This window comes from Rhinopithecus roxellana, chromosome 4 (genome assembly GCF_007565055.1).
Source record: "Rhinopithecus roxellana isolate Shanxi Qingling chromosome 4, ASM756505v1, whole genome shotgun sequence".
NCBI lineage: Eukaryota > Metazoa > Chordata > Mammalia > Primates > Cercopithecidae > Rhinopithecus > Rhinopithecus roxellana.
The window spans coordinates 141,193,359-141,218,499 of record NC_044552.1 but is presented as its reverse complement, the minus strand read 5'-3'; the positions used below and the strand labels follow the sequence as shown (position 1 = coordinate 141,218,499).

General features: G+C 38.9%; 1 protein-coding gene across 15 annotated transcripts in view; it reads left to right on the top strand.

The window, feature by feature from the left end:
• The window catches only part of SNX14 (sorting nexin 14), a 101,057-nt gene that overhangs the window by 9,599 nt on the left and 66,317 nt on the right, over nt 1–25,141 (top strand). For 11 of the 15 annotated variants that reach the window (XM_010383970.2, XM_010383968.2, XM_030928784.1 and 8 more), the window contains 5 exons: nt 10,412–10,532; nt 12,684–12,760; nt 12,842–12,920; nt 17,461–17,504; nt 20,226–20,313. In XM_010383970.2, the coding sequence (XP_010382272.1) occupies nt 10,412–10,532; nt 12,684–12,760; nt 12,842–12,920; nt 17,461–17,504; nt 20,226–20,313 (409 nt within the window). Of the gene's footprint in view, nt 1–8,883; nt 9,068–10,411; nt 10,533–12,683; nt 12,761–12,841; nt 12,921–17,460; nt 17,505–20,225; nt 20,314–25,141 lie in introns of those variants that run through there. The other 4 variants (XM_030928777.1, XM_030928782.1, XM_030928780.1 and 1 more) reach the window with 2 other exon arrangements.

The window sequence follows — 25,141 nt, the reverse complement described above, 5'->3', positions numbered from 1 at the left end:
TGTAAATTTGTTTAACTTCCATGTAGATTCTGGATATTAGCCCTTTGTCAGATGGATAGATTGCAGAAATTTTCTCCCATGCTGTAGGTTGCCTCCTCACTCTGATGATAGTTTCTTTTGCTGTGCAGAAGCTCTTTAGTTTAACTAGACCCCATTTGTCAATTTTGGTGTTTGTTGCCATTGCTTTTGGTGTTTTAGTCATGAAGTCTTCGCCCATGCCTATGTGCGGAATGGTATTGCCTAGGTTTTCTTGTAGGGTTTTATGGTTTTAGGTCTTACATGTAAGTGTTTAATCTATCTTGAGTTAATTTTTGTATAAGGTATAAGGAAGGGGTCCAGTTTCAGTTTTCTGTGTATGACTAGCCAGTTCTCCCAACACCATTTATTAAATAGGGAATCCTTTCCCCATTTCTTGTTTTTGTCAGGTTTGTCAAAGATCAGATGGTTGTAGATGTGTGGCGTTATTTCTGAGGCCTCTGTTCTGTTCCATTGATCTGTATCTCTGTTTTGGTACCAGTACCTTGCTGTTTTGGTTATGGTAGCCTTGTAGTATAGTGTGAAGTTAGGCAATGTGATGCCTGCAACTGTGTTCTTTTAGCTTAGGATTGTCTAGCTATATGGGCTCTTTTTTGTTTCCATATGAAATTTAAAGTAGTTTTTTTCTAATTCTGTTAAGAAAGTCAATGGTAGCTTGATGGGGATAGGATTGAATCTATAAATTACTTTGGGCAGTATGGTCATTTTCATGATATTGATTCTACCTATCCATGAGCATGGAATGTTTTTGCATTTGTTTGTGTCCTCTCATATTTCCTTGAGCAGTGGTTTGTAGTTCCTCTTGAAGAGGTACTTCACATCCCTTGTAAGTTGGATTCCTAGGTATTTTATTCTTTTTGTAACAATTGTGAATGGGAGTTCACTCATGATTTGGCTCTCTGTTACTGGTATATAGTAATGCTTGTGATTTTTGCACATTGATTTTGTATTCTGAGACTTTGCTGAAGTTGCTTATCAGCTTAAGTTGATTTTGGGCTGAGACGATGGTGTTTTCTAAATATACAATCACGTCATCTGCAAACAGAGACAATTTGACTTCATCTCTTCCTATTTGAATACTGTTTATTTCTTTCTCTTGCCTGATTCCCCTGGCCAGAACTTCCAATCCTATGTTGAATAGAAGTGGTGAGAGAGGAGATCCTTGTGTTGTGCCGATTTTCAAGGGAATGCTTCCAGTTTTTGCCCATTCAGTATGATAATGGCTGTGGGTTTGTCATAAATAACTCTTACTATTTTGAGATACATTCCATCAATACCTAGCTTATTGAGTTTTTAGCATGAGGGGGTGTTGAATTTTATCAAATGCCTTTTCTGCATCTAGTGAGATAATGATGTGATTATTTCTGTTTTTGTGATTGTTTCTGTTTATGTGATGGATTATGTTTATTGATTTGTGTGTGTTGAACCAGCCTTGCATTCCAGGGATGAAATTGACTTGATCATGGTGGATGTGCTGCTGGATTCGATTTACCAGTATTTTTTTGAGGATTTTTGCATCAATGTTCATTAGGGATATTGGCCTGAAATATTTTTTTTTTGTTGTGTCTGCCAGGTTTTGGTATCAGGATGATGCTGGACTTATAAAATGAGTTTGGGAGGAGTTCCTGTTTTTCTGTTGTTTGGAATAGTTTCAGAAGGAATGGTACCAGCTCCTCTTTGTACCTCTGGTAGAATTTGGCTGTGAATCATCTGGTCTTTGGTGTTTTTTGGTTGGTAGGCTGTTACTGCCTCAATTTCAGAACTTGTTATTGGCTTATTCAGGGATTTGACTTTTTCCTGGTTTAGTCTTGGGAGGGTATCCAGGAATTTATCCATTTCTTGTAGATTTTCTGGTTTATTTGAGTAGAGGTGTTTATAGTATTCTCTGATAGTAGTTTGTGTTTCTGTGGGATCAGTGGTGATATCCCCTTTATCATTTTTTATTGTGTCTATTTGATTCTTCTCTCTCTTCTTTATTAGTCTGACTAGTGGTCTATTTTGTTAATCTTTTCAAAAACAAAAAACAAAAAACCAGCTCCTGCATTCATTGCTTTTTTGAAGGGTGTGTGTGTGTGTGTGTGTGTGTGTGTGTGTGTGTGTGTGTCTGTCTCCTTCAGTTCTGGTTTTCAGTGTTCTTTATGACTGATGAATGCAGGGTTTTTCCCTTTTCTTTCCGATTGAAGAGCTACCTTTAACATTTCTTGTATAGTAGGTCTGGTGTTCATGAAATCCCTCAACTTTTGTTTGCCTGGGAAAGTCCTTATTTCTCCTTCATGTTTGAAGGATATTTTTGCTGGAAATACTATTCTAGGGTGAAAGTTTTTATCCTTCAGCACTTTAAATGTGTCATGCACTTTATGTCATATGTCTTTCCTGGCCTGTAAGGTTTCCAGTGAAAAATCTGGTGCCAGATGCATTGGAACTCTATTGTATGTCGTTTGTTTCTTTTTTCTTGGTGCTTGTAGGATCCTTTCTTTATCCTTGACCTTTGGGAGTTTAATTATTACATTCCTTCAGATAGTCTTCCTTAGGTTAAATCTCCTTGGCGTTCTTAATCTTCTTGTACTTGAATATTGATACCTTTCTCTAGGTTTGGGATGTTCTCTGTTATTATCCCTTTGAATAAACTTTCTACCCTGCTCTCTCTACCTCCTCTTTAAGACCAGTAACTCTTAGATTTGCCCTTTCAAGGCTATGTTTTCAATCTTTTAGATGTGTTTTGTTATTTTGTTCTTTTGTCTTTTCTGTGTATCTTCAAATAGTCTGTCTTCAAGGTTACTAACTCTTTCTACTACTTGATCACTTCTACTATTGAGACTCTAATGCATTCTTCTGTATGTCAGTTGCATTTTTGAACTCCAGAATTTCTGCCTGATTCTTTTATTTCAATTTCTTTGTTAAATTTATCTGATAGGATTCTTTATTCCTTCTCTGTGTTATCTTGAATTTCTTTGAGCTTCCTTAATACAGCTATTTTGAATTCTCCATCTGAAAGGTCACATATCTTTGTTTCTCCAGGACTGGTCCCTTGTGCTTTATTTAGTTTGGTGGGCCATGCATGGTCTTGATGCTTGTGGATGTTTTTCAGTGTCTGGGTATTGAAGAATTATTTGTTGTAGTGTTTGCATTCTGGACTTGTTTGTATCCTGTCCTTGGGAAGCCTTTCCTGATATTTGAAGGGATTTGGGTATCATCTACGTTTTTGGTCACTGCAGCCGTATTTGCATTAAGGGGTAATGCAAGCTTAGTAACGCTGTGGTTCTTGCAGACTCACAGAGCTACCTCCTTGGTGGTCTTGGATAAGATCTGGGAGAATTTTGTGGATTACAAGGTAGAGTCCCCTGTTCTCTTCTCTGACTTTCCCCCAATCAAATGGAGTCTCTCTGCTGAGCTGCCTGGAGCTGGAGGAGGGGTGACACAAATAACCCTTTGACCACCACCAGTAGGAGTGTGCTGAGTCAGACCTGAAGCCAGCACAGGTGCTCGGTCTCATCCGAGGCCCACTATAACCACTATCTGGCTACTGACTATGTTAGGGCTCTATAATCAGTAGGTGGTGAAGCCAGCCAGGCTTGTGTCCTTGCCTTCAGGGTGGCCCTGGATATGGGGTGGGTCCAAAGATGCCATCCAGGAGCCAGGACCAGGAGTTGGAAACCTAGAAATCTACCTGGTGCCTTATTCTACTGTGGCTGAGCTGGCACCTATACCACAAGACAAAATCCTTACCACTCTTTTCCCCAGGCAGAAGAGTCTCTCCCCATGTCAACTACCACCATAAGCCCATGGGAGTGCTGCTAGACTCTTACCAATCTAACTACTACTGTCAATGTTTACTTAATGCCCAAAGCCTCTTTATTCAGCTTGTGAATGGTGCCAGGCCTGCAACTCACCCTTCAGGGCAGTGGGCTCCCCTTTGGCCCAGGGTAGGTCTAGAAATGGCATCTAGGAGCCAAAGCCTGGAATTGGGGACCCCAAAAGCCCTCTTGGTCCTCTACCCCACTGGCCAAGCTGGTACCTGAGCTGCAAGACAACATCCCCTTTACCTGTTCTTCTGCTTTTTTTTTTTTTTTTTTTTTTTTTTTTTTTTTTTTTTGAGACAGAGTCTCTCTCTGCCGCCCAGGCTGGAGTGCAGTGGCCAGATCTCAGCTCACTGCAAGCTCCGCCTCCTGGGTTCACGCCATTCTCCTGCCTCAGCCTCCCGAGTAGCTGGGATTACAGGCGCCCGCCACCTCGCCCGGCTAGTTTTTTGTATTTTTTAGTAGAGACGGGGGTTTCACGGTGTTAGCCAGGATGGTCTCGATCTCCTGACCTCGTGATCCGCCTGCCTCGGCCTCCCAAAGTGCTGGGATTACAGGCTTGAGCCACCGCGCCCGGCCTCTTCTGCTTTTTTGAAGCAGAAGTCGTCTCTCTTTGTAGCCATCAGAGCAGTGAATGTGCTAGACACATCTGAGGCCAGCATATCTCAGAGTCTTACCGAAGACCTGCTGTGTGACTACCTGGTTACTGCTGCTGTTTTATTCAGAGTCCAAGGTCTCTTTAGTCAGCAGATGATGAATCTGCCGGGATGGGTCCTTCCTTTAAAGGCAGTGGGTTTCCTTCTGGCCCAGGGTGTGTCTAGAAGTGTTGTCTGGGAGCTAGGACCTGGAATGAGGGCCTCATTACTCTGCCCAGTTCCCTGTCTTCCTGTCCCTAAGATGGTATCCAAATTGAAAGACAAAGTTATCTTTACTTTCCCCTCTCCTCTCACCAAGCAGACGGAAAGGGTCTCTTTTGTACCTGCAAGCTGCGCTGCCTGGGACTTGGAGAGGGGTTTCACAAGCCTTCCCTTAGCTGCCTTGGCTGATGTCTCACTAGTTCACATGCCCTCCAAGTCTACTGGCTTTGAGCTGCCAGCACAGCAGTAGGACTTGCCTAGGCGTTACAGTCCTTGTGGCCTAGACTGCCTTTCAAGTTTACTTAAGACCTTTCAAATTTATTTAAGAACTCAGAGCACTTCAACCTGTGGTGTCAAGGATTGCTGAAACTCAGGTTTGGACTACTGGGATGAACGGTTGCCTTCTGGCCTGGACATATGTAAATGCCCCCTTTCTGGGCATCAGCTAAGTTCTTCCTGGTGTTGGCAGCACTGAGCTTCAGTGCAAATTCTCACAATTGCTGTGTTGTCTCTCCCTCAAGCCATGTGCTTTCCTTTGCCATGTGGCCACTTCTGGGGGCTGGAGAAGGGGTATTGGCAATTTCAGGATTGCTGTTGCTACCCTCTTCCATGCCTCTTTCAGCAATATGAACTTAAAATCAAGTACTGTGATCAGTCACCTGGTTTTTGGTTCTTAAATGAAGGGTTTTTTTGTTTGTTTGTTTAGATAGTTAAATTTGGTGTTCCTGTGGGGAGGATGATCAGAGGCTTCTATTTGGCTATCTTATTCTTCCTCTCTCTCTCCTTATGATTCTTTTGTTTACTTTTTTTGCTGTTTGCTTGGCTATCATTTCAGTTATCTCTGTAGGGAACAGGTATTTTTCTTGCCCATGCCTGTCACCTGGCTCTTGTCCTCTTTGGGGTTGGTCACTTGGGTGATGATGGCCAGGCCGTCTGTGGGTATGTAGGATGCCAGCTATTGACCTCTGAAATCTTTTTTTTTTTTTTTTTTTTTTTTTTTTAGACAGAGTCCTGCTCTGTCGCCCAGGCTGGAGTATAGTGGTGTGATCTTGGTTCACTGCAACCTCCACCTCCTGGGTTCAAATGATTCTCCTGCCTCAGCCTCCTGAGTAGCTGGGATTACAGGCACACACCACCATGCCCGGCTAATTTTTCTGTACTTTTAGTAGAGATGTGGTTTCACCACGTTGACCAGGCTGGTCTCGAACTCCTGACCTCAGGTGATCTGCCCACCTGAGCCTCCCAAAGTGCTAGGATTATAGGCGTGAGCCACTGTGCCCGGCTACCTCTGAAATCTTAAGAATCAAATATGTCACTTACTCACCAGTGTCAACTTCTTTCATTTAGTCAGTCACACTGTCCCTGCTTCTTGACATTTCAATCTCCTGACTCTACTTTCTTTCTATATGTTGTCCCTCTTCTGTTGTTAGTTACTTTCTGATGCAGTTCAGAGTCAGTCTAGCTTAGGTACATAGCCTGGTCCATCAGTGGCTTCATGTAGTATCCTTAACTCCATACCTTCCATTCTACTCATCTGTCAAAATCCAAATCTGGGATCAGTGATGCTGTTTGCTTTTTTTAGGTTCATATTCTGAAAACTGAATATTGCTGGAAAAGATCCCACAACTGAAAGTTCATTGTCTTCAGCCTCAGTAATGTCCAGCAGTTCCCCAGGAACTTCTCTTCCCTTCTCCGTGGCAACTGTGTCAGAATTTCCCCCATCTTCTAGAACCTCTGTTATTTACTCCCTGTCATGCTACATTTGTCATTTACTCTCAGGATCTCCTGTTTTATTTAAAAGCCATTATATGGCTTTCAATTCTTGTTAGCAAATCTACAAATGTAATTGCATATTCATTCTTCTATGCATCCTGTGTAGTATTGGGAAAGAGATATCTCTATAATTTATAACTGTTTCTTCCATTTAGACTCTGGATCCTAACAACTCCTATCTTGTATAAGATATTATTCACCCAACTATTTCTGTTTTTCTACTTCTTTCCCTCTTGCCTCCTTTTCTCCTATATCACCATTTAAATGTCATCAAGTTTTTAACCAAAAACCTTAACTTATTGTCCCCCTCCAGTTACTGTGTTAGCTCTCCTTTTATTTAGAAAGAGAATTATCTACATTTACCAATCCTGCTTCCTCACCTCCATTTCACTCCTCAATCTGTTGTAGCCCTTTGCCATTCTAAAATTGTTTTTACCTAGTTAATCAGTGCCTCTTTTATCGTGAAAACTAATGGACACCTCTCAATCTTTATTTTACAAACATTTGGTCATGTTGTCCACTTCATTTCTGTAGAGTTTTTTGTTTGTTTGTTTGTTTGTTTGTTTTTGACCTTGCCAGTTTTTATGACTTGATCCTTGGTTTTCTTTCCAACTCTTCTAATTGCTTGATTCCTTTATAAATTTCTTTTCCTCTGCCTAGTTCTTAAATATCTTATGCTCATTTCTTTTTTTAACTCTGTAGATTCTCCCTGGGTCATGTCATTTATTCCTATGGTTTCAGTGATATTTATGTTGATACTTTCTAAATCTTTATCCTTAGCCCATATTCTCTCCAGAGATTGAGACTACCCAATATTTAGGTGCTTGTGGAACATTTCTGTATAGCATGTTTTAAAATACCTGGAACTTAACATGTCCAAAGAGAACTGATTTTTCATCTTTCTCTTCTGCTTACTTTATTTATGTATTTATTTATTTAGACGTAGTCTCGCTCTGTTGTCCAGCCGGAGTGCAGTGGCGTGATCTCTGCTTACTGCAGCCTCCACCTCCCAGGTTCAAGCGATTCTCCTGCCTCAGCTTCCCTAGTAGCTGGGATTACAGGCATGTGCCACCATGCCCAGCTAATTTTTATTTTTATTTTTATTTTTAGTAGAGATGGGGTTTCACCATGTTGGCCAGGCTGGTCTCAAACTCCTGACCTCAAGTGATCTGCCTGCCTTGGCCTCCCAGAGTGTTAGGATTACAGGTATGAGCTACTGTACCTGGCCCCTTCTGCCCACATCTAATCAACTACTTAATCTTCTTAATTTTTCCTCCCAGTATCTCTCAAAATAATTCACTTTTTAAGATCTCTAAATCTCTTTCCTAGTTTAGACCATCACTAACTCTCATAGATTACTGCAAGAGTTTTCTAACTAGCCTGTGTGTTTCCGGTCTAGGCCATTCTCCATATTTCAGCCAGAGTGGTCTTCCTATTATTTAATCTAATGATACCCTCCTGACAACTCTTGAGAATTCTTTAAAATCTTCTTAAATCTCTTCATTGTCTCATAGGTATTACTCTTGATGGTAGATAACAGAAACTCAGCTCACGCTAGGTTTAACAAAGGGCAAGCCTTGGAAGGTTTTGTAAGTGCAGAAATAACTGGAGTGTAGCTGGGCCCCAGAAACACATGGAAGCAGGATTTGGAATACTGCCAAGACTTTCTTCCCCTTCCTTTTTCTCCTCCTCTCTGAATTCTGGCATCATTCTCTTCTCACTTCTCTTTCCTTTAAGTGACAAAGCATATGGCTGTCAGTTTTATTACAGCTTCACATTTTTACTATCATGAGATGAGTGAGACTGGTTGGACCCCAGTTCATGCAATTTACTCTGTTTAAAATGTCTGTTACCCACCAGGTTGTTTCAGATGGTGTCCATCCCTGAACCAGTCAGCTGTAGGTAGGGAAGAAGATGCTGTGATTGGCCTATTTTGTTGTTGTTGTCATTTTGTCTATTCTTAATCCGGTCTTGAGTGAGGGAGATAGAATCTTAAGGAGATAAAAGCTCTTGTTCCCATTTAAACTTCATGAATAGAGAATGTAAAGAAAGAACACTTTGCAGAAGGGATGGTAGTCGCTACTGAAGCTACAAATTATTAGATCCCTACAGTGCATTTTCTTGTAAGATAATACAGGCAGTCCCTGCTTTGGTAATGAGGGTCTGTAAAAATGATTGTGCAAGCAGAAACAGTGCAAAATGGTTTTAATCAATGGGAAAATTATGATTGAGTTTTAAAAAATTTTGTCAAAACATTGAAAACTCGTTGTCAGTTATGATAGTATAGGGAAATGAAAAAATAGTAAAATGAGTAGTACACTGTAATTTTAAACATTAGAAACATTGAAAATTAAAGTGTTTTATTTCTTTGTAAAAAATATATTAAGAGTAACTTAAACAGTGTTTGTCCTCTTCTCATCTGATAAAATGGGATATGGAGCGAATATCTTTTTCATGCATATGTGAATTACCATACTCGTAAGTTTGGATCAACTTTCAGTGTTTTATCCAATGTTGTGAAATCTCCAAGAGTTCCTTTGCTGGTATCACTTCTTCTGGGACATTTTCATCCTTGTGCCACAACCACTCTTCTCATTGACGTCGGTAAGTTCACTACCTTTCTCTGGCTGCATAGAATCTGTGGAACAGCAGCATTGTCATCATTCCCACAGTCAACTGTTTCTTCTGTAACTTCATTTACATTTGATTTGAATTTTACTTCTTGCATTATCACTGTTCATTTCTTTGTTTCTCTTTAATGTTTGTGGGCCAATGGCCATTTTTGTAAAATGTATTGCAGATTTATTATTGGGAGATAAGGAGGTAACACAACTTCATGGTTTCCTGTCTGTGTATGCACTGAAGAACACCAATTTGCAGTGAGTGACCTGTCACTGACAGAACCGATGTGATTGGTCACTGATCATGATGCACATCTGTTATTTATATAGTGATTTGTGGACTGATGAGTTAGCAGCAGAGTTTGTACTTTATACAATTACTCATGGTTTAATATATAATACTGTGGTCATTGGCATTTGAACTGTGTTGTGGGGGACTGGTGTTATTTAGTACAATCATGGTATCTGAAATTTTTGCATATCAGAACTGTGCAATGTGAGGATTGCCTGTATTAAGACACACATTACCTATTATATAACACTGTATTATTTGGCTTCTGCTTTTGCTTTTAGTTTCATCTTAAGGCCTTCTTCCTTGGAACTGTGCTCACACAGACCTAAGCCCATGTGTTTCTCTCAAGTTTGAATTCTCCTGCCTCTTCTCCGTATAACTCTATCCTATCCTCTTCTGTTTATTTGCTCCTACTTACCCTTTAAGTTTTTCTGTAGATATTGCTTTCTCTGAAAAAAAATTTTCTGTTCTTTTCAAATTTGTTAATCAGCCTGTGATATTCCCATATCATGTAAATTTTCTGTCGTAATATCACATATGTGATCACACAGTATTGTGCTTATTTTTACTTACGTGTCACCACTACTAGACAGTGTTTTCCATACAGGTAGAGACTATGCAGTGCAGTTCCTTACTGTATTCCCAGGGCCTACCTCTGTCTAGAACAAAATAGGTAATACTTAGTAAAATTTTGTTGATTTAGTGAAAAATAATCAGAATTTTGGTGGGATATGAATACTACAATATCATCAGAAGGTATTCTGGAAGAATGTAGTATAGACTAGTTAAACATAGGTACCAGTTATGAAATATTGATCATTTATGCTTCCTTATACTTTAAATGAAATATATATTTGATAGCATACATTTTATGATTCTTGTATTTAATACATTACAGAAAATTAATCATAATTGGAAAAATTGCTTCAATCTGATATTGTAGGTGCTTAATGAATGCTTGTTAAATCAGTGACTCAGTAACTTAGAATTATGCATTTTCTTTGGTTCTAATAATTATTTTCATTTATTTTTAAGGTATATTCATGTTTTAATGATCTTCTGGTCATTTGTTGCTGGAGTTGTCACATTCTACTGCTCACTAGGACCTGATTCTCTCTTACCAAATATTTTCTTCACAATAAAATACAAACCCAAGGTAAAATTATATGTTCTTATTGTTAAGAATCAATGTGATCAATGTGTATGAGCCTAAGCTGTTTATTATTTGAAAGCCTGCTAAAGCAGTTTATTTTTTTAATTTATAAAAATTTTCTTTTAATTTCTTCTCTCTTTTTTTTTTGGATACTGTGCTAAAATCAGTGATTTAAAAAAATCCATCTAATTATTTAATAATGGAAGTCTATTAGAAAATTTTCAAAATAAGATTTGTATATGTGTATGCTTTTAAGGCATACAGTTCTCCTAGAGGAGCTATAAAGAGAAATTATTGTGCAAAAGTTTCAGAAAGTTGGAATCCACAATTTTAGGGTGTCCTCTATTAACCATGAGGACAATAAATTAAATCAGAGGTTCACAAAGCTGGTTTTACAGTAAATCTCCTGGGGAATTAACAGATTCCTGGGGTGTACCACCAGATTTTGATTGAATAGTTCTGGGTTAAAGCCTTGTTATCAGTACTTGTTAGAAGCTTTCCAGCTCATTCTGAGGCACAGACTCTGGAAATTCTGGGTTAAATGATCTAATCCTGTTAAATTCTTAAATGTTTGTGTGCTTCATAGAAACAGAGATATAATTAGGCAGTTTGTATAACCAAAGTAATTTATTTCTGAAATTGAATGAAGGGTGGTAATGTGGTGAATCTATCTCTGTAAAGCAAGGTTCTGGTCTGTAGTTTAGGGTTTAGTGGGATATCTTTTTCTTTTTCTTTTTTTTTTGAGATGGAGTCTTGCTGTGTCACCCAGGCTGGAGTGCAGTGGTGCCATTTTGGTTCACTGCAACCTCTGCCTCCCAGGTTCAAGTGATTCTCCTGCCTGTCAGCCTTCTAGGTAACTGGGATTACAGGCACATGCCACCATGCCCAGCTAATTTTTGTATTTTTAGTAGAGACGGGGTTTTGCCATTTTTGCCGGGCTGGTCTCGAACTCCTGACCTCAGGTGATCCACTTGCCTCGGCCTCCCAAAGTGTTAGGATTACAGGCGTGATCCACTGCACCTGGCCTAGTGGGATATCTTTAAGTCTTAATAATTCTTTAAGTTGATGTAGTATCTTGTCTTGGGTTTGTTGGTATTTCTACTCAGAGGAAACACAACTGAAAGTGATGCCCCATATTTGATCAGAAACCGTAGTAGTTACCTCGTACCTTTGTCATTGAATTCAAGATTTTAGAGAAAGAGAAAATAGTTTTTTCGTATTATACCTTTGCAGTAGAGTGTCACTTTCTTTTTTCTTTCTTTTTTTGAGACAGGCTAGAGTTACACAGGCTAGAGTGCAATGGCAGGATCACAGCTTACTGCAGCCTCAAACTACTGAGCTCAGGAGATCCTCCTGCCTCAGCCTCCTGAGTAGCTGGGACTATAGGCATGTGCCACTACACCTATCTAATTTTTTTTTTTGGTAGAGACAGTGTTTTACCATGTTTCCTAGGCTGGCCTCAAACTCCTGGGCTCAAGCCATCCACCTGCCTTGGTCTCCCAGAGTGCTAGGATTATGGGTGTGAGCCACTGTGCCTGGCCAAGTTATCACTTTCAAATGTAGACTGAAGCTTTTTAAAGTGATCATAACAATTGATTTTAACTTTAAACTTGGAAATTTGGGTTAGGTATTATAAGGCATTTCATCTGGTATTTTCTTCTCTGACAGTTTAGTTTAGCCAGTATTATGTATTACAAAGAAAGGTTTCATTGTTTTTTTTTTTTTTTTTTTTGAGACGGAGTCTTGCTCTGTCTCCCAGGCTGGAGTGCAGTGGCAGGATCTCAGCTCACTGCAAGCTCCGCCTCCCGGGTTTAGCCATTCTCCTGCCTCAGCCTCCTGAGTAGCTGGGACTGCAGGCGCCCGCCACCTCGCCCGGCTAGTTTTTTGTATTTTTATAGAGATGGGGTTTCACCGTGTTAGCCAGGATGGTCTCGATCTCCTGACCTCGTGATCCACCCGTCTTGGCCTCCCAAAGTGCTGGGATTACAGGCTTGAGCCACCGCGCCTGGCCTAGGTTTCACTGTTAAAGTAGACAGAAAATGTTATTTGAATTTATACATTGATTTTAAAAACTTCTGAAAAGTTGATTCTTTTCAATAAAGATGGTATATGTAAAGACAGATCTCCCCACCACCTCTCATTTTCCTTTTTTAGCAGTTAGGACTTCAGGAATTATTTCCTCAAGGTCATAGCTGTGCTGTTTGTGGTAAAGTGAAATGTAAACGACATAGGTAAGTTAAATTTTTTTTATTTGTTGATCCTTCTAATTACATTTGGATTTCAAGTGATTTAGTTGTATAATTTTTCTTTAGGCCTTCTTTGCTACTTGAAAACTACCAGCCATGGCTAGACCTGAAAATTTCTTCCAAAGTTGATGCATCTCTCTCAGAGGTAACTGATTTAGTTAATATTATTAATAGAAAGTGTTAAATGCCTGTGGAAAATTTTTCCAGAATTTTTTATCAAAAAATTTAATTATGGAGCATCTTAATACATGTCACTTAAATCAGTTCTAAGTTAGGTAGTTGATTATTGCAGACTAAACAGCTTGAATAGTAAGTTAGAAATGTTTTTGAATCTCATGTTTAATTTAGACATTTTCAGCTAAGGAAAGCACTGGTTTATCCGAAACAGTCATAAAGATGAAAACAGTCATCTTTATGATAGGGCAGCAGAAATATCATTTTGTAATTCCAAAAGGAACCCTGGACTGCAAGGAACAAATCAATATATATCTTACTGAACAATTACCTCAGTTTTGACACTAACCAAAGGGTAGAGAAGGGAATGAGATATTTTTCACTATTTCTGCATAATACAGGAATGGAAAGCATGTTCTCTTATCTTTGTTATAGTCAGATTTTATATGTATCTTTTTGGTAACATGTTTTAGTTGTTTTAGAGACTTGTCTTCTCCGTGGATTTGACAAAACACTCAAGTCCCTGAAGGCAAGGAATGGGATCTTATTTGTTCCTAGCACCAAGTATCAGGTCACGTATATTGTTGGTAGCTGATCAAAGCGTATTGAATTAAATTGGATGCTAATTAGTTGAAGAATAGCAGTAGGCATCTGAATCCCACTTAATTGTTCTTTCTCCCATTTTGTATCCTGCATAAAAGCCCATTAAAACTTGGCATTTTTTTCTTTGCTTCTCTAAGGCCTTTTTTTTTTTTTTTTTTTTTTGAGATGGAGTCTTGCTCTATCACCCAGGCCATAGTGCAGTGGCACGCTCTCACCTCACTGCAACCTCTGCCTCCCAGGTTCAAGCGATTCTCCTGCCTCAGACTCCCGAGTAGCTGGGACTACAGGCACACACCACCATGCCCAGCTAGTTTTTTTTAAAAATCTTTTTAGTAGAAACGGGGTTTCACTGTGTTAGCCAGGATGTGGTCTTGATCTCCTGACCTCGTGATCCACCCACGTTGGCCTCCCAAAGTGCTGGGATTACAGGCGTGAGCCACCGTGCCCGGCCTCTAAGGCCTTTTTCATCTTGATTATGCCGATTTAAGACTTCTAATATGGTAGCTCCTAGCCACATGTGGTTATTAATAAACACTTGAAGTGTGCTAGTCCAAGTTGACATGTGTTCTGTGTATAAAATGTATAGTGGATTTTGAAGATTTCGTAAGAAAAGACTTAGAAAAAAGGAATGTAAAGTTTTTTTTGTTTTTTTTTTTTTTGAGACGGAGTCTCACTCTGTTGCCCAGGCTGGAGTGCAGTGGTGTGATCTTGGCTCACTGCAACCTCCACCTCCCGGGTTCAAGTGATTCTCCTGCCTCAGCCTCCCAAGTAGCTGGGACTACAGGTACACACCACCATGCCCAGCCAATTTTTGTATTTTTAGTAGAGACAGGTTTTCACCATATTGGCCAGGCTGATCTTGAACTCCTAACCTTGTGATCCACCTGCCTCGACTTCCCAAAGTGCTGGTAGTATAGGAGTGAGCCACTGTGTCTGGCCAAGTATCTCGTTTTTTATATTGATTACATGTTGAAATGATAATATTTTGGATGTGTTGGGTTAAATAAAATATACAATTAGTTTCACCTGTTTCTTTTTACTTTGTAAAAAATGTAACTACTAGAAAATTTAAAATTAATGTGTGACTTACATTATATTTCTGTTGGAGAGTGCCAAGTTGAGGTTTGTTGAAGAAAACTTCTAACAAGAGTATTATTTGTGTCTTTGACATGTCATTCATTCATAAAAATGAAAGGACTTGTATAAAACCCTTGGTCCAGTACCTGGCACATACTGGTGCTCAGTAAATGTTAGCTGTCACATTTAAGAACATATTTTGGTATCTTATAGGTAGGAACTGGGCTAGGCCCTAGTGATTAAAAGTGAAGATTTGGTCCCTTTCTACAAGGAACTTTAGTCTAGAAGTGGAGGCAGGCATATAAACAGATAATCACAATATAATTTAATGCAGGCAATAATGGAAAAAAAATTAAAGTGTATAGATTAGTATAGAGGAGAAGTTCATAACTATTGAGAGGGACAATGAGATCGGAGAACTAGAGGTTTGCCAGACTAATAGTGTGGGAAAGGGTATTTCAGGATTTGGGTAGAGCTTTCAAAAGGAAAGAGAGGCTTGAAACAAGGTGGAATGTTCAGCACACTGGAGAGTAAAGTGTGAGGGAGGATATGGGCAATAAGGAAACAATATTCTAGTAGCTAGTATTTATGATATACTTACTGTATATTAGGCATTGTGCTAAGCTCATTATTCATGTAATCTACATATAACCTATGAAGTGGGTACTATTATTGATAATTTTACCAAAGGTAAATGGAATTTAGAATTTTAATAATTTTCTCAAGTTTCATATTTGGTTGATTACAGAACTCAATAAAAAACTCAGGTCTGGTTAAGTTCTTAATCAGGATTGTATATGGCCCTTTAGAAATAAGACTATCAAACGACTTTAAAGGCTATGCTGATGGAACTGAAATTAATTGATCCTGGAAGTCGATGATTTTCTAGAATTTTCAGATGTGACTCATAGGGTACACTGGGAGTGAAAAGGAAGTGATGCAACTGCTTCATGCCAGCAGGTCCCTTTCAAGATCAGTGCAATTTCACCTTTCTTATATATTGAGGATTTCATGCAAGAGGATGATGTGGTCAAATGTATGTTTTAGGTTACTTTGGCAGCTCTATTTAGGATGAAGGGGAGCGAGCTTGAAAGCAGGGAGTTGAGAGGCCATTGCTGCAATATAAGGGGTAAGAAAATGAGGACCCGCTGGGCGCGGTGGCTCATGTCTGTAATCCCAGCACTTTGAGAGGCCGAGGTGGGTGGATCACCTGAGGTTGGGAGTTCGAGACCAGCCTGACCAATATGAAGAAACCCCATCTCTTGTAAAAACACAAAATTATCTGGTCGTTGTGGCACATGCCTGTAATCCCAGCTACTCGGGAGGCTGAGGCAGGAGAATCGCTTGAACCCTGGAAGCGGAGGTTGAGGTGAGCCGAGATCATGCCATTGCACTCCAGCCTGGGCAACAAGAGTGAAACTCCGTCCCAAAAAAAAGAAAAAGAAAAGAAAAACACTACTTAGGATATAAAATCAGTAGGACTTGATTGGTTGGATGTGGGGAATAAAGGAAGAACAAATGTTTAACGATAACTTGTTCTAGTCTCTTCTCTCTATCCTATTCATTGTTATCCCTGTTTATATGTATTTTCATTTCCCAACACATATAAACAATGCTTAGTGTTTGTACTAAAGCATCTAAATTATTGTTCCCTTAATATTTAAACTAGAAAATTCACAACCTTTATTATTGCTGCCAGAGAAAATATATGATCTGATTTTGGAAGCATTAGATTAGATATGTCATTTTGTTCCCTCCCTACTGCTTTTGTGAGTTACTGCCCAATGTTGCAACTCCTTGTAAAAATTATGACATACTGCTACACCCAAATCCAAGAAATGGAAGATTTAACACCCATGGTTTGTTTTATTTTGTTTTGTTACTTTTTCACTTACATAACTTATGTACTGATTTGAGTGTACAGGTAAAATTTTCACAAAGCGAACATATCTGTGTAACCAGCATTCAGATCAGGAAACAAAACATTACCAGCATCCCAGAACTCCCCTTCGTGTTCCCCTCTGGCCACTATACTTCCTTCAAAGGTAACCACTAACACCTAATTTTGACCCCTTACGTAAATCTTAGCTGCTTGTTTCTTCATGATATTCTGAAAATACTGACTTATAAAGTTAGGAATGGAAAGGACTAACTTGCTGTTTTTCTTCTTTCCATAGCACATTTTTGGTTCAGTTAAGCTTCAGAATCAGGAACAATTTCCATAATCAAACAAAAAGTTAAATAAATTGTTCCTGCATGCCATTCTAATAATAACTTTTCCTATTTGTGAAATTTTTATCATTTTCCAAGTGTTTTCTCATATGTTTTCTTTGATCCTCACAATCATATAAGGTTGAAATATACATTTTGTCATGTGAAAGTATTATATTACTGTCGTTACTTGTTTTTTGTTTTTTGGTTTTTTTTGAGAAAGAGTCTCACTCTGTTGCCCAGGCTGGTGTGCAGTGGTAACATCTTGGCTCACTGCAACCTCTGCCTCTCAGGCTCAAGCGAAACTCCTGCCTCAGCCCCCCAGATAGCTGGGACTACAGGTACACGCCACTACACCCAGCTTATTGTTGTGTTTTTTGTAGATGCAGGGTTTCATCAAGTTACCCAGGCTGGTCTCTAACTCGTGAACTCAAGCCATCCACCTGCTTTGACCTCCCAAAGTGCTGGGATTACAGGTGTGAGCCACTGCTGCTGGCCTGCTGTCATTATTTGTGATAATAAAATTGGTTCTTGGTAATGTTACATATTACCAAATAGTACCGTTTATTTTCCAAAAACTAATTCATTTTATTTTTCTTTAAAAAATAATTTTTATGCAGGTTCTCGAATTAGTGTTGGAAAACTTTGTTTATCCATGGTACAGGTATGTTCTTTTTATAAGATCTTTTTTCTTTGATACAGTGAATACTACTAAGTTAAGCATGTTAATGACATGTTTTTGGTGTAGACCAGGATTTTTCAACTTTGTCATTGTTGACATTTTAGCCAAAATAATTATTTGTTGTGGGGGCAGTACTGTGCATTACATAATTAGCACCCCGGCCTCTCCCATTAGCTAGTAGCAGACATCTCTGCCACCAGTTGTGAGCAATAAAAATGTCTTCAGAGGTTGCCAGATATGACCTGGAAGGCATAATTGGCCCTAGTTAAGAACCACTGATGTAGGCATCAGTCAGTTAATAATTTGGTGGTAGTAAAGAGGAAGAAAACTTAGTCTGTGTTTTGAAAGAAAAGTAACTTGTAGAATTCCTTATAACTTCTAAATATAGTGATTTAATAATTTTGTATGCAGTTTTCACATTTGAAATAATTATACCTTTTGGAGGGGAATCTGTAGTCACATATTTCATTAAATTGAAAGATAGCTTCAGTAGTTTTCCTGGAGAATTAATGGTTTTTTTTTTCCCCCAAGTACCTTGTTTTTGGTGTATGCCATGTATGTACAAGGGCCTTATACTTTTGAAGATACAGAAAATACTTTAGATTTGACAGAAATCTATTTTGAAATTAGAGAGATCCAACTTATAACATGTAATAAATACATATTTTCTTTTTCTTTCTTTTTTTTTTTGGAGACGGAGTCTCACTCTGTCGCGCAGGCTGGAGTGCAATGGCCGGATCTCAAGTCACTGCAAGCTCGGCCTCCCGGGTTCACACCATTCTCCTGCCTCAGCCTCCCAAATAGCTGGGACTGCAGGCACCCGCCACCTCGCCTGGCTAGTTTTTTTTGTATTTTTTAGTAGAGACGGGGTTTCACCATGTTAGCCAGGATGGTCTCAATCTCCTGACCTCCTGATACGCCCGTCTCGGCCTCCCAAAGTGCTGGGATTACAAGCTTGAGACACCGCACCCGGCCATAAATACATATTTTCTTAAATCAGCATTATGTGTTTAACATATATTTGAACACTTACACCTCCATGGCTTATACATATGATGTTTAATGACATCTACCCTAGTTTTATATTGATTCAGTCTATTTTGAATTTTCTTTTCTTTTTTTGAGATGGAGTCTTGCTGTGTTGCCTAGGCTGGGGTGCAGTGGCGCGATCTCAGCTCACTGCAACTTCTACCTCCCAGGTTAAAGCCATCCTCCCACCTCAGCCTCCCAAGAAGCTGGGATTACAGGTGTGCGCCACTATGCCCGGCTAATTTTTGTATTTTTAGTAGAGACGGGATTTCGCCATGTTGGTCAGGCTGGTCTCAAACTCCTGACCTCAAGTGATCTGCCCACCTCAGCCTCCCAAAGTATTGGGATTATAGGTGTGAGCCGCCATGCCTGACTGAAATTTCTAATTAAAAAAAAAAGCCAGGCGCAGTGGCTCAAGCCTGTAATCCCAGCACTTTGGGAGGCTAAGACAGGCGGATCACGAGGTCAGGAGATCGAGACCATCCTGGCTAACACCGTGAAACCCCGTCTCTACTAAAAAACACACACACAAAAAACTAGCAGGGCAAGGTGGTGGGCGCCTGTAGTCCCAGCTATTTGGGAGGCTGAGGCAGGAGAATGGCGTGAACCCGGGAGACGGAGCTTGCAGTGAGCTGAGATCCGGCCACTGCACTCTAGCCTGGGTGACAGAGCGAGACTCCGTCTGGGAAAAAAAAAAAAAAAGCTACTAGTTGAATTCACCCAGAGTGTTTAAGACAAATTTAATATCATTTCTATGCCATATTTTCCTGGAGAGCTATGTAAATTTAAACATTTGATTCTGCCTTAAATATCTGGCATTTGTCATTTAATTAAAACTGATGGTGAGGCCTTTTGTAAAATCAATCTTTTTGTGAAGACTCCCTTACCTTCTCCCATCTCTGCATTATGACACTTTAGACATAAAATCTAGTTGTATTTCTAAGTGTGAAAGTAAATATTTTCTTCTCAGTTGTAGCTATCAATGCTGTAATATCCCTTTCTTTCGGGTTAATCGTGGGAAGCATGGTTGATACAATTATCTTTCCTATTCTGCCAAGAAAGTTAACAACACCATCATTGAGTTACAGATATCATCGTTTCTTTTCTTGCCTTTAATTAGGGAAGTCTTCTAATTCTAGGGCCCTTCAAACATCAGGAAAATGTAACTCCTCAGTTGAAGGTTGTCAGAATTTCTGTTTTACAAAATGTCTGAGTTTCAGTTCATTTAATTTCTTTTTCAAATGGAGCATACCTTTTTTGTTTTAATTTTAGAATTTATATTATTTTATAAGTATTTTAAACTAGTTAAAAATTTTGTATTAATTCTATTGCTTCTCCAAAGTTATTCATTGTTTTATTTCTTTGAACTTTCTTTGATGTTGCTTAGAACATGATCTCAGTATTGTAAAAATAAGAATGTAGTTGTTTATGTCTGCAAGGAAATATATGTTACAATTTAGTTAATAGTGATTATGTCTTGATGCTAGATTTATGGTAGATGTTTGTTTTATTTTTTATACGTTTCTTTTGTTCTGCAGTGAAATGTATTATTTGTAAATGTAAAAAGAAAAGTAGCTTAAGTAAACAGAAAAAAGGAAAAATTTCCCTTGGTTTGTAGAAAGTGAAACTGTATTTCTCTGAATTTCTGAATATTTGTTTTTCTCCTTATTGAAGGGATGTGACAGATGATGAATCCTTTGTTGATGAACTGAGAATAACGTTACGGTTTTTTGCATCTGTCTTAATAAGAAGGATTCACAAGGTATAGATTTTTGATGAGAAATTTGGGAATTTGGGGCTTTATCATTTAATGAAAGAGATTTAAAACAATTTTTTGTGGGTACATGGCAAGTGTACATATTTGTGGGCTACATGAGATACTTTGATACAGGCATGTGGTAAGTAATAATCACCTCATGGAAAATGGGGTATCTATCCCTCAAGCATTTATCATTTGTGTTACAATCAAATTATACTATTTTACTTTTAAATGTACAATTAAATTATTGACTATAGTCACCCTGCTCTATCAAATACTAGGTCTTACTCTTTCTAAGTGTATCTTTTAGGAGATTATTTCAAACCTTTTTTTTTTTTTTTTTCTAGACGGAGTTTTACTACTCTGTTGCCCAGGCTGGAGTACAGTGGCACAATTTCAGCTCACTGCAAGCTATGCCTCCCAGGTTCACTTGATTCTCCTGCCTCAGCCTCCCGAGTAGCTGGGACTACAGGAGCGTGCTACCACACCTGGCTAATTTTTTGTATTTTTAGTAGAGACAGGGTTTCACCATGTTAGCCAGGATGGTCTCGATCTCCTGACATTGTGATCAACCCACCTCGGCCTCCCAAAGTGTTAGGATTACAGGCGTGAGCCACTGCGCCCGGCCTTAACCCTTATTTTTATTTTCTCCTATACCATGTATATTTGTTTTGTCTTCATTATTTTAGATTAAAAAATTAGTGAATAATTTTTGATCCATTGATCAGTTTTGCTTTCTTTCATTTTAATACTTTGTTATTTTAGTTTGTAGAAATTAGAAATGAAAAGACAGCTATAGAAAAAAGTCATGGTCCAGCCATCAGAGAAACGTAAATCAAAACCACAATGAGATAGCATCTCACATCAGTTAGAATGACGATCATTAAAAAGTCAGGAAACAACAGGTGCTAGAGAGGATGTGGAGAAATAGGAACACTTTTACACTGATGGGACTGTAAACTAGTTCAACCATTGTAGGAAGACAGTGTGGCGATTCCTCAAGGATCTAGAACTAGGAATACCATTTGACCCAGCAATCCCATTACTGGGCATATACCCAAAGGATTATAAATCATGCTGCTATAAAGACACATGCATACGTATGTTTATTGCAGCACTATTCACAATAGGAAAGACTTGGAACCAACCCAGATTGTCCATCAGTCATAGACTGGATTAAGAAAATGTGGCACATATACACCATGGAATACTGTGCAGCCATAAAAAAGGATGAGTTTGTGTCCTTTGTAGGGACATGGATGAAGCTGGAAACCATCGTTGTCAGCAAACTATTGCAAGAACAGAAAACCAAACACTACATGTTCTCACTCATAGGTGGGAAATGAAGAATGAGAACATTTGGACACAGGGTGGGGAACATCTCACACCAGGGCCTGTCATGGGGTGGGGGGAGGGGGGAGGGATAGCATTAAGAGATATGCCTAATGTAAATGATGAGTTAACGGGTGCAGCACACCAACATGGCACATGTATACATATATAACAAACCTGCACGTTGTATACATGTACCCTAGAACTTAAGGTGTAATAATAATAATAAAAAAGTCATGTTCCAGTTAGATGGATTTATTGGGTAAATGGCAATGATTATGGTCTACTTTAAAAAATATTTTTCTCAGCCAGGCACGGTGGCTCATGCCTGTAATCCCAGCACTTTGGGAGGCCTAGGTGGGTGGACCACTTGGACCACTCCACTCGAGGTCAGGAGTTCATGACCAGCCTGGCCAACATGGCGAAACTCCGTTTCTACTAAAAATACAAAAAATTAGCCAGGCATGGGGGCGGGCATCTCTAATACCAGCTACTGAGGAGGCTGAGGCAGGAGAATTGCTTTAACCTGGGAGGTGGAGGTTGTAGTGAGCCAAGATCGCGCCATTGCATTCCAGTCTGGGCAACAAGAATGAAACTCTATCTCAAACAAAACAAAACAAAACAAAACCAAACAAATACTTTTCTCAAGCTGTATTTTGTGCATATTTGGATCATTGCCTATATATATTTGTAGTATATCGTCTGTAGACACACACACTTTTCTACTACTTTGTCGGTTCAGTATTGACATATTGAACATATTGACAATGTATTAATATACAATATCTCTGCCACTAGTAATAAAGATTAATCTTGTTAAATTATTCCATACCTATTTGAGAAATGAACAATATAGTCAACTGCTAGAGAAAAGATGTGCAAAAAACATACAGTAGTTTACAAAAAAAAGATACAAAATGGCCAGTGAACACTTGAAAGTATGTTGTCTCACAGCAAATAAATATGTTGTAATGAGATACTATTCTTTTACTTATCAGACTGGGAAAGGTAAAAAAGAGTGTTAATATCTAGTATTGGTGATGTATGGAAAACAAGCTCAAATTCAAATTGGTATAATTCTCACATTTGAGGACAGTTTGGTAATCTTTATTAAGACTTAAAAATATCTATACTCCAGGCCGTGCGCCGTGGCTCATGCCTGTAATATGAGGTGGCTGAGATGGGCGGATCACTGGAGGTCGAGAGTTTGAGATCAGCCAGGCCAACATGGTGAAACCTCATCTCTGCTAAAAATCAAAGAAATTAGCCTGGCGTAATCGCGCACACCTGTAATCCTAGCTACTTGGGAGGCTGAGGCAGGAGAATCACTTGAACCCAGGTGGCCGATGTTGCAGTGAGCCAAGATCGCACCACTGCACTCCAGCTTGGGCAACGGAATAAGACTGTCTCAAAAAAAAAAAAAAAAAGTATGTTCAAAGATTTATTGCAGTGTAATTTATAATAAGTAAAACTGAAAAGAAAAATTGATGTCTACTAAGATTGTTAGTTGAGTAAATATAATACATTCTAATTATAGAATTCTACACAACTATGAACAATCATTTTGTAGAATAATACTTTTTTTCAAGGGAAAATATTTATCTTAAATAGTCAAGTAAAGGGAATGCTTATATGCTGCTGGTGGGAATGCAAATGAGTTCAGCCACTGTGGAAAGCCACTTTGGAGATTTCTAAAAGAACTTAGAGCAGAATCCAAAGGAATATAAATTGTAGACATGGAATCAACCTAGATACCCATCAGTAGTGGACTAAAGAAAATGTGGTACATTTACTCCATGGAATACTACGCAGCCATAAAAAACAAGGAAATCATGTTCTTTGCAGCAACATGGATGCAGTTGGTCCTAAGTGAATTAACACAGGAACATAAAATCAAATATTGCATGTTCTCATTTATAAGTAGGAGCTAAACATTCGGTACACATAGACATAAAGAAGGGAGCAATAGACATGGTGACCTACTTGAGGGTGGAGAGTGGGAGGAGGATGAGGATCAAAAAACTACGTATGGGTACTGCATTCATTACTTGGGTGATGAAATAATTTGTACACCAAACCCCCATGACATGCAATTTACTCATGTAACGAGCCTACACATGTACTCCCTGAACCTAACATAAAAGTTAGAAAAGGAAACAGAAATACAAAAGAAAAAAGAAACAGGGAAACTAATATGTGTGGTATTTTTCCACTTTGAAAACAAAGTTCATATATTAAAGCTTATTAATCCATATATTAAGGATGTATGCCTTATCACTGTTAACTCTTTAAGTGTGGTGGTGGGCTGATGCTGATTTTTTTTCCATGCACTTCTTTATATTTGTCTTTTTCTATTGCATGTAGCTTTTATCACTTTTGAAAATAGTTGATAAACAGTAATCACGTTGTTTAACAGTCTTGGATAATTGACTCATAATATTTAAGTGGAATAAAAGAGTAAGAAATATCAATTGGTTGATGACACACCATTTAAATTATACTTTGGAATAACTAAAAATTGATTTATCAAAATTAATTTTGATTGCCATATTACAAGTTGCTAATAAACATTAGTTAATAGAACAATTCTGCTTTGTTAACCTTTTCTTTTCTTTTTTTTTTTTTTTTGAGACAGAGTTTCACTTTATTACCCAGGCTGGAGTGCAGTGGTGTGATCTCGGCTCACTGCAACCTCTGCCTCCCAGGCTCAAGCGATTCTCCTGCCTCAGCCTCCCGAGTAGCTGGGATTACAGGCATGTGCCACTACTGCTTCGCTAATTTTTTTTGTATTTTTAGGAGAGATGGAGTTTCACCATGTTGGTCAGGCTGGTCTCGAATGCCTGACCTCAAATGATTCACCCGCTTCAGCTTCCCAAAGTGCTGGGATTACAGATGTAAGCCACCGTGCCCAGCCTATTTTTTTTTTTTTTGGGAGTCTTGCTGTGTCACCCAGTCTGGAGTGCAGTGGCACCATCTCGGCTCACTGCAATCTCCACCTCCCAGGTTCAAGCAGTTCTCCTGCCTCAGCCTTCGGAGTAGCTAGGATTACAGGTGCCCGCCACCACGCCTGGCTAATTTTTGTATTTTTAGTAGAGACAAGAGTTTCACCATGTTGGCCAGACTTGTCTTGAACTCCTGACTTCAAGTGATTCACCCGCCTCGGTCTCCCAAATTTCTGAGATTACAGGTGTGAGCCACTGTGCCAGGCCTATGTTAGGCTTTGGACTAGCTTAGTGGATTCTAAATTAATAGCACCTCATACTTGGAGTGTTTTATAGGTATATATGTATGTATTTTGTTAATAGTTTTATTGAGATATAATTTACATACCATGTAATTCACTCATTTAAAGTATATGATTTATTAGTTTTTAGCATATTCAGTTGTACAACCATCCCCATAGTCAATTTTAGAACATTTTCATCACCCAGAAAGAGACCTTGTACCCTCTAGCCATTAACATCACCTCTTCTGTCCCTTCATCCATAGCCAACCACCA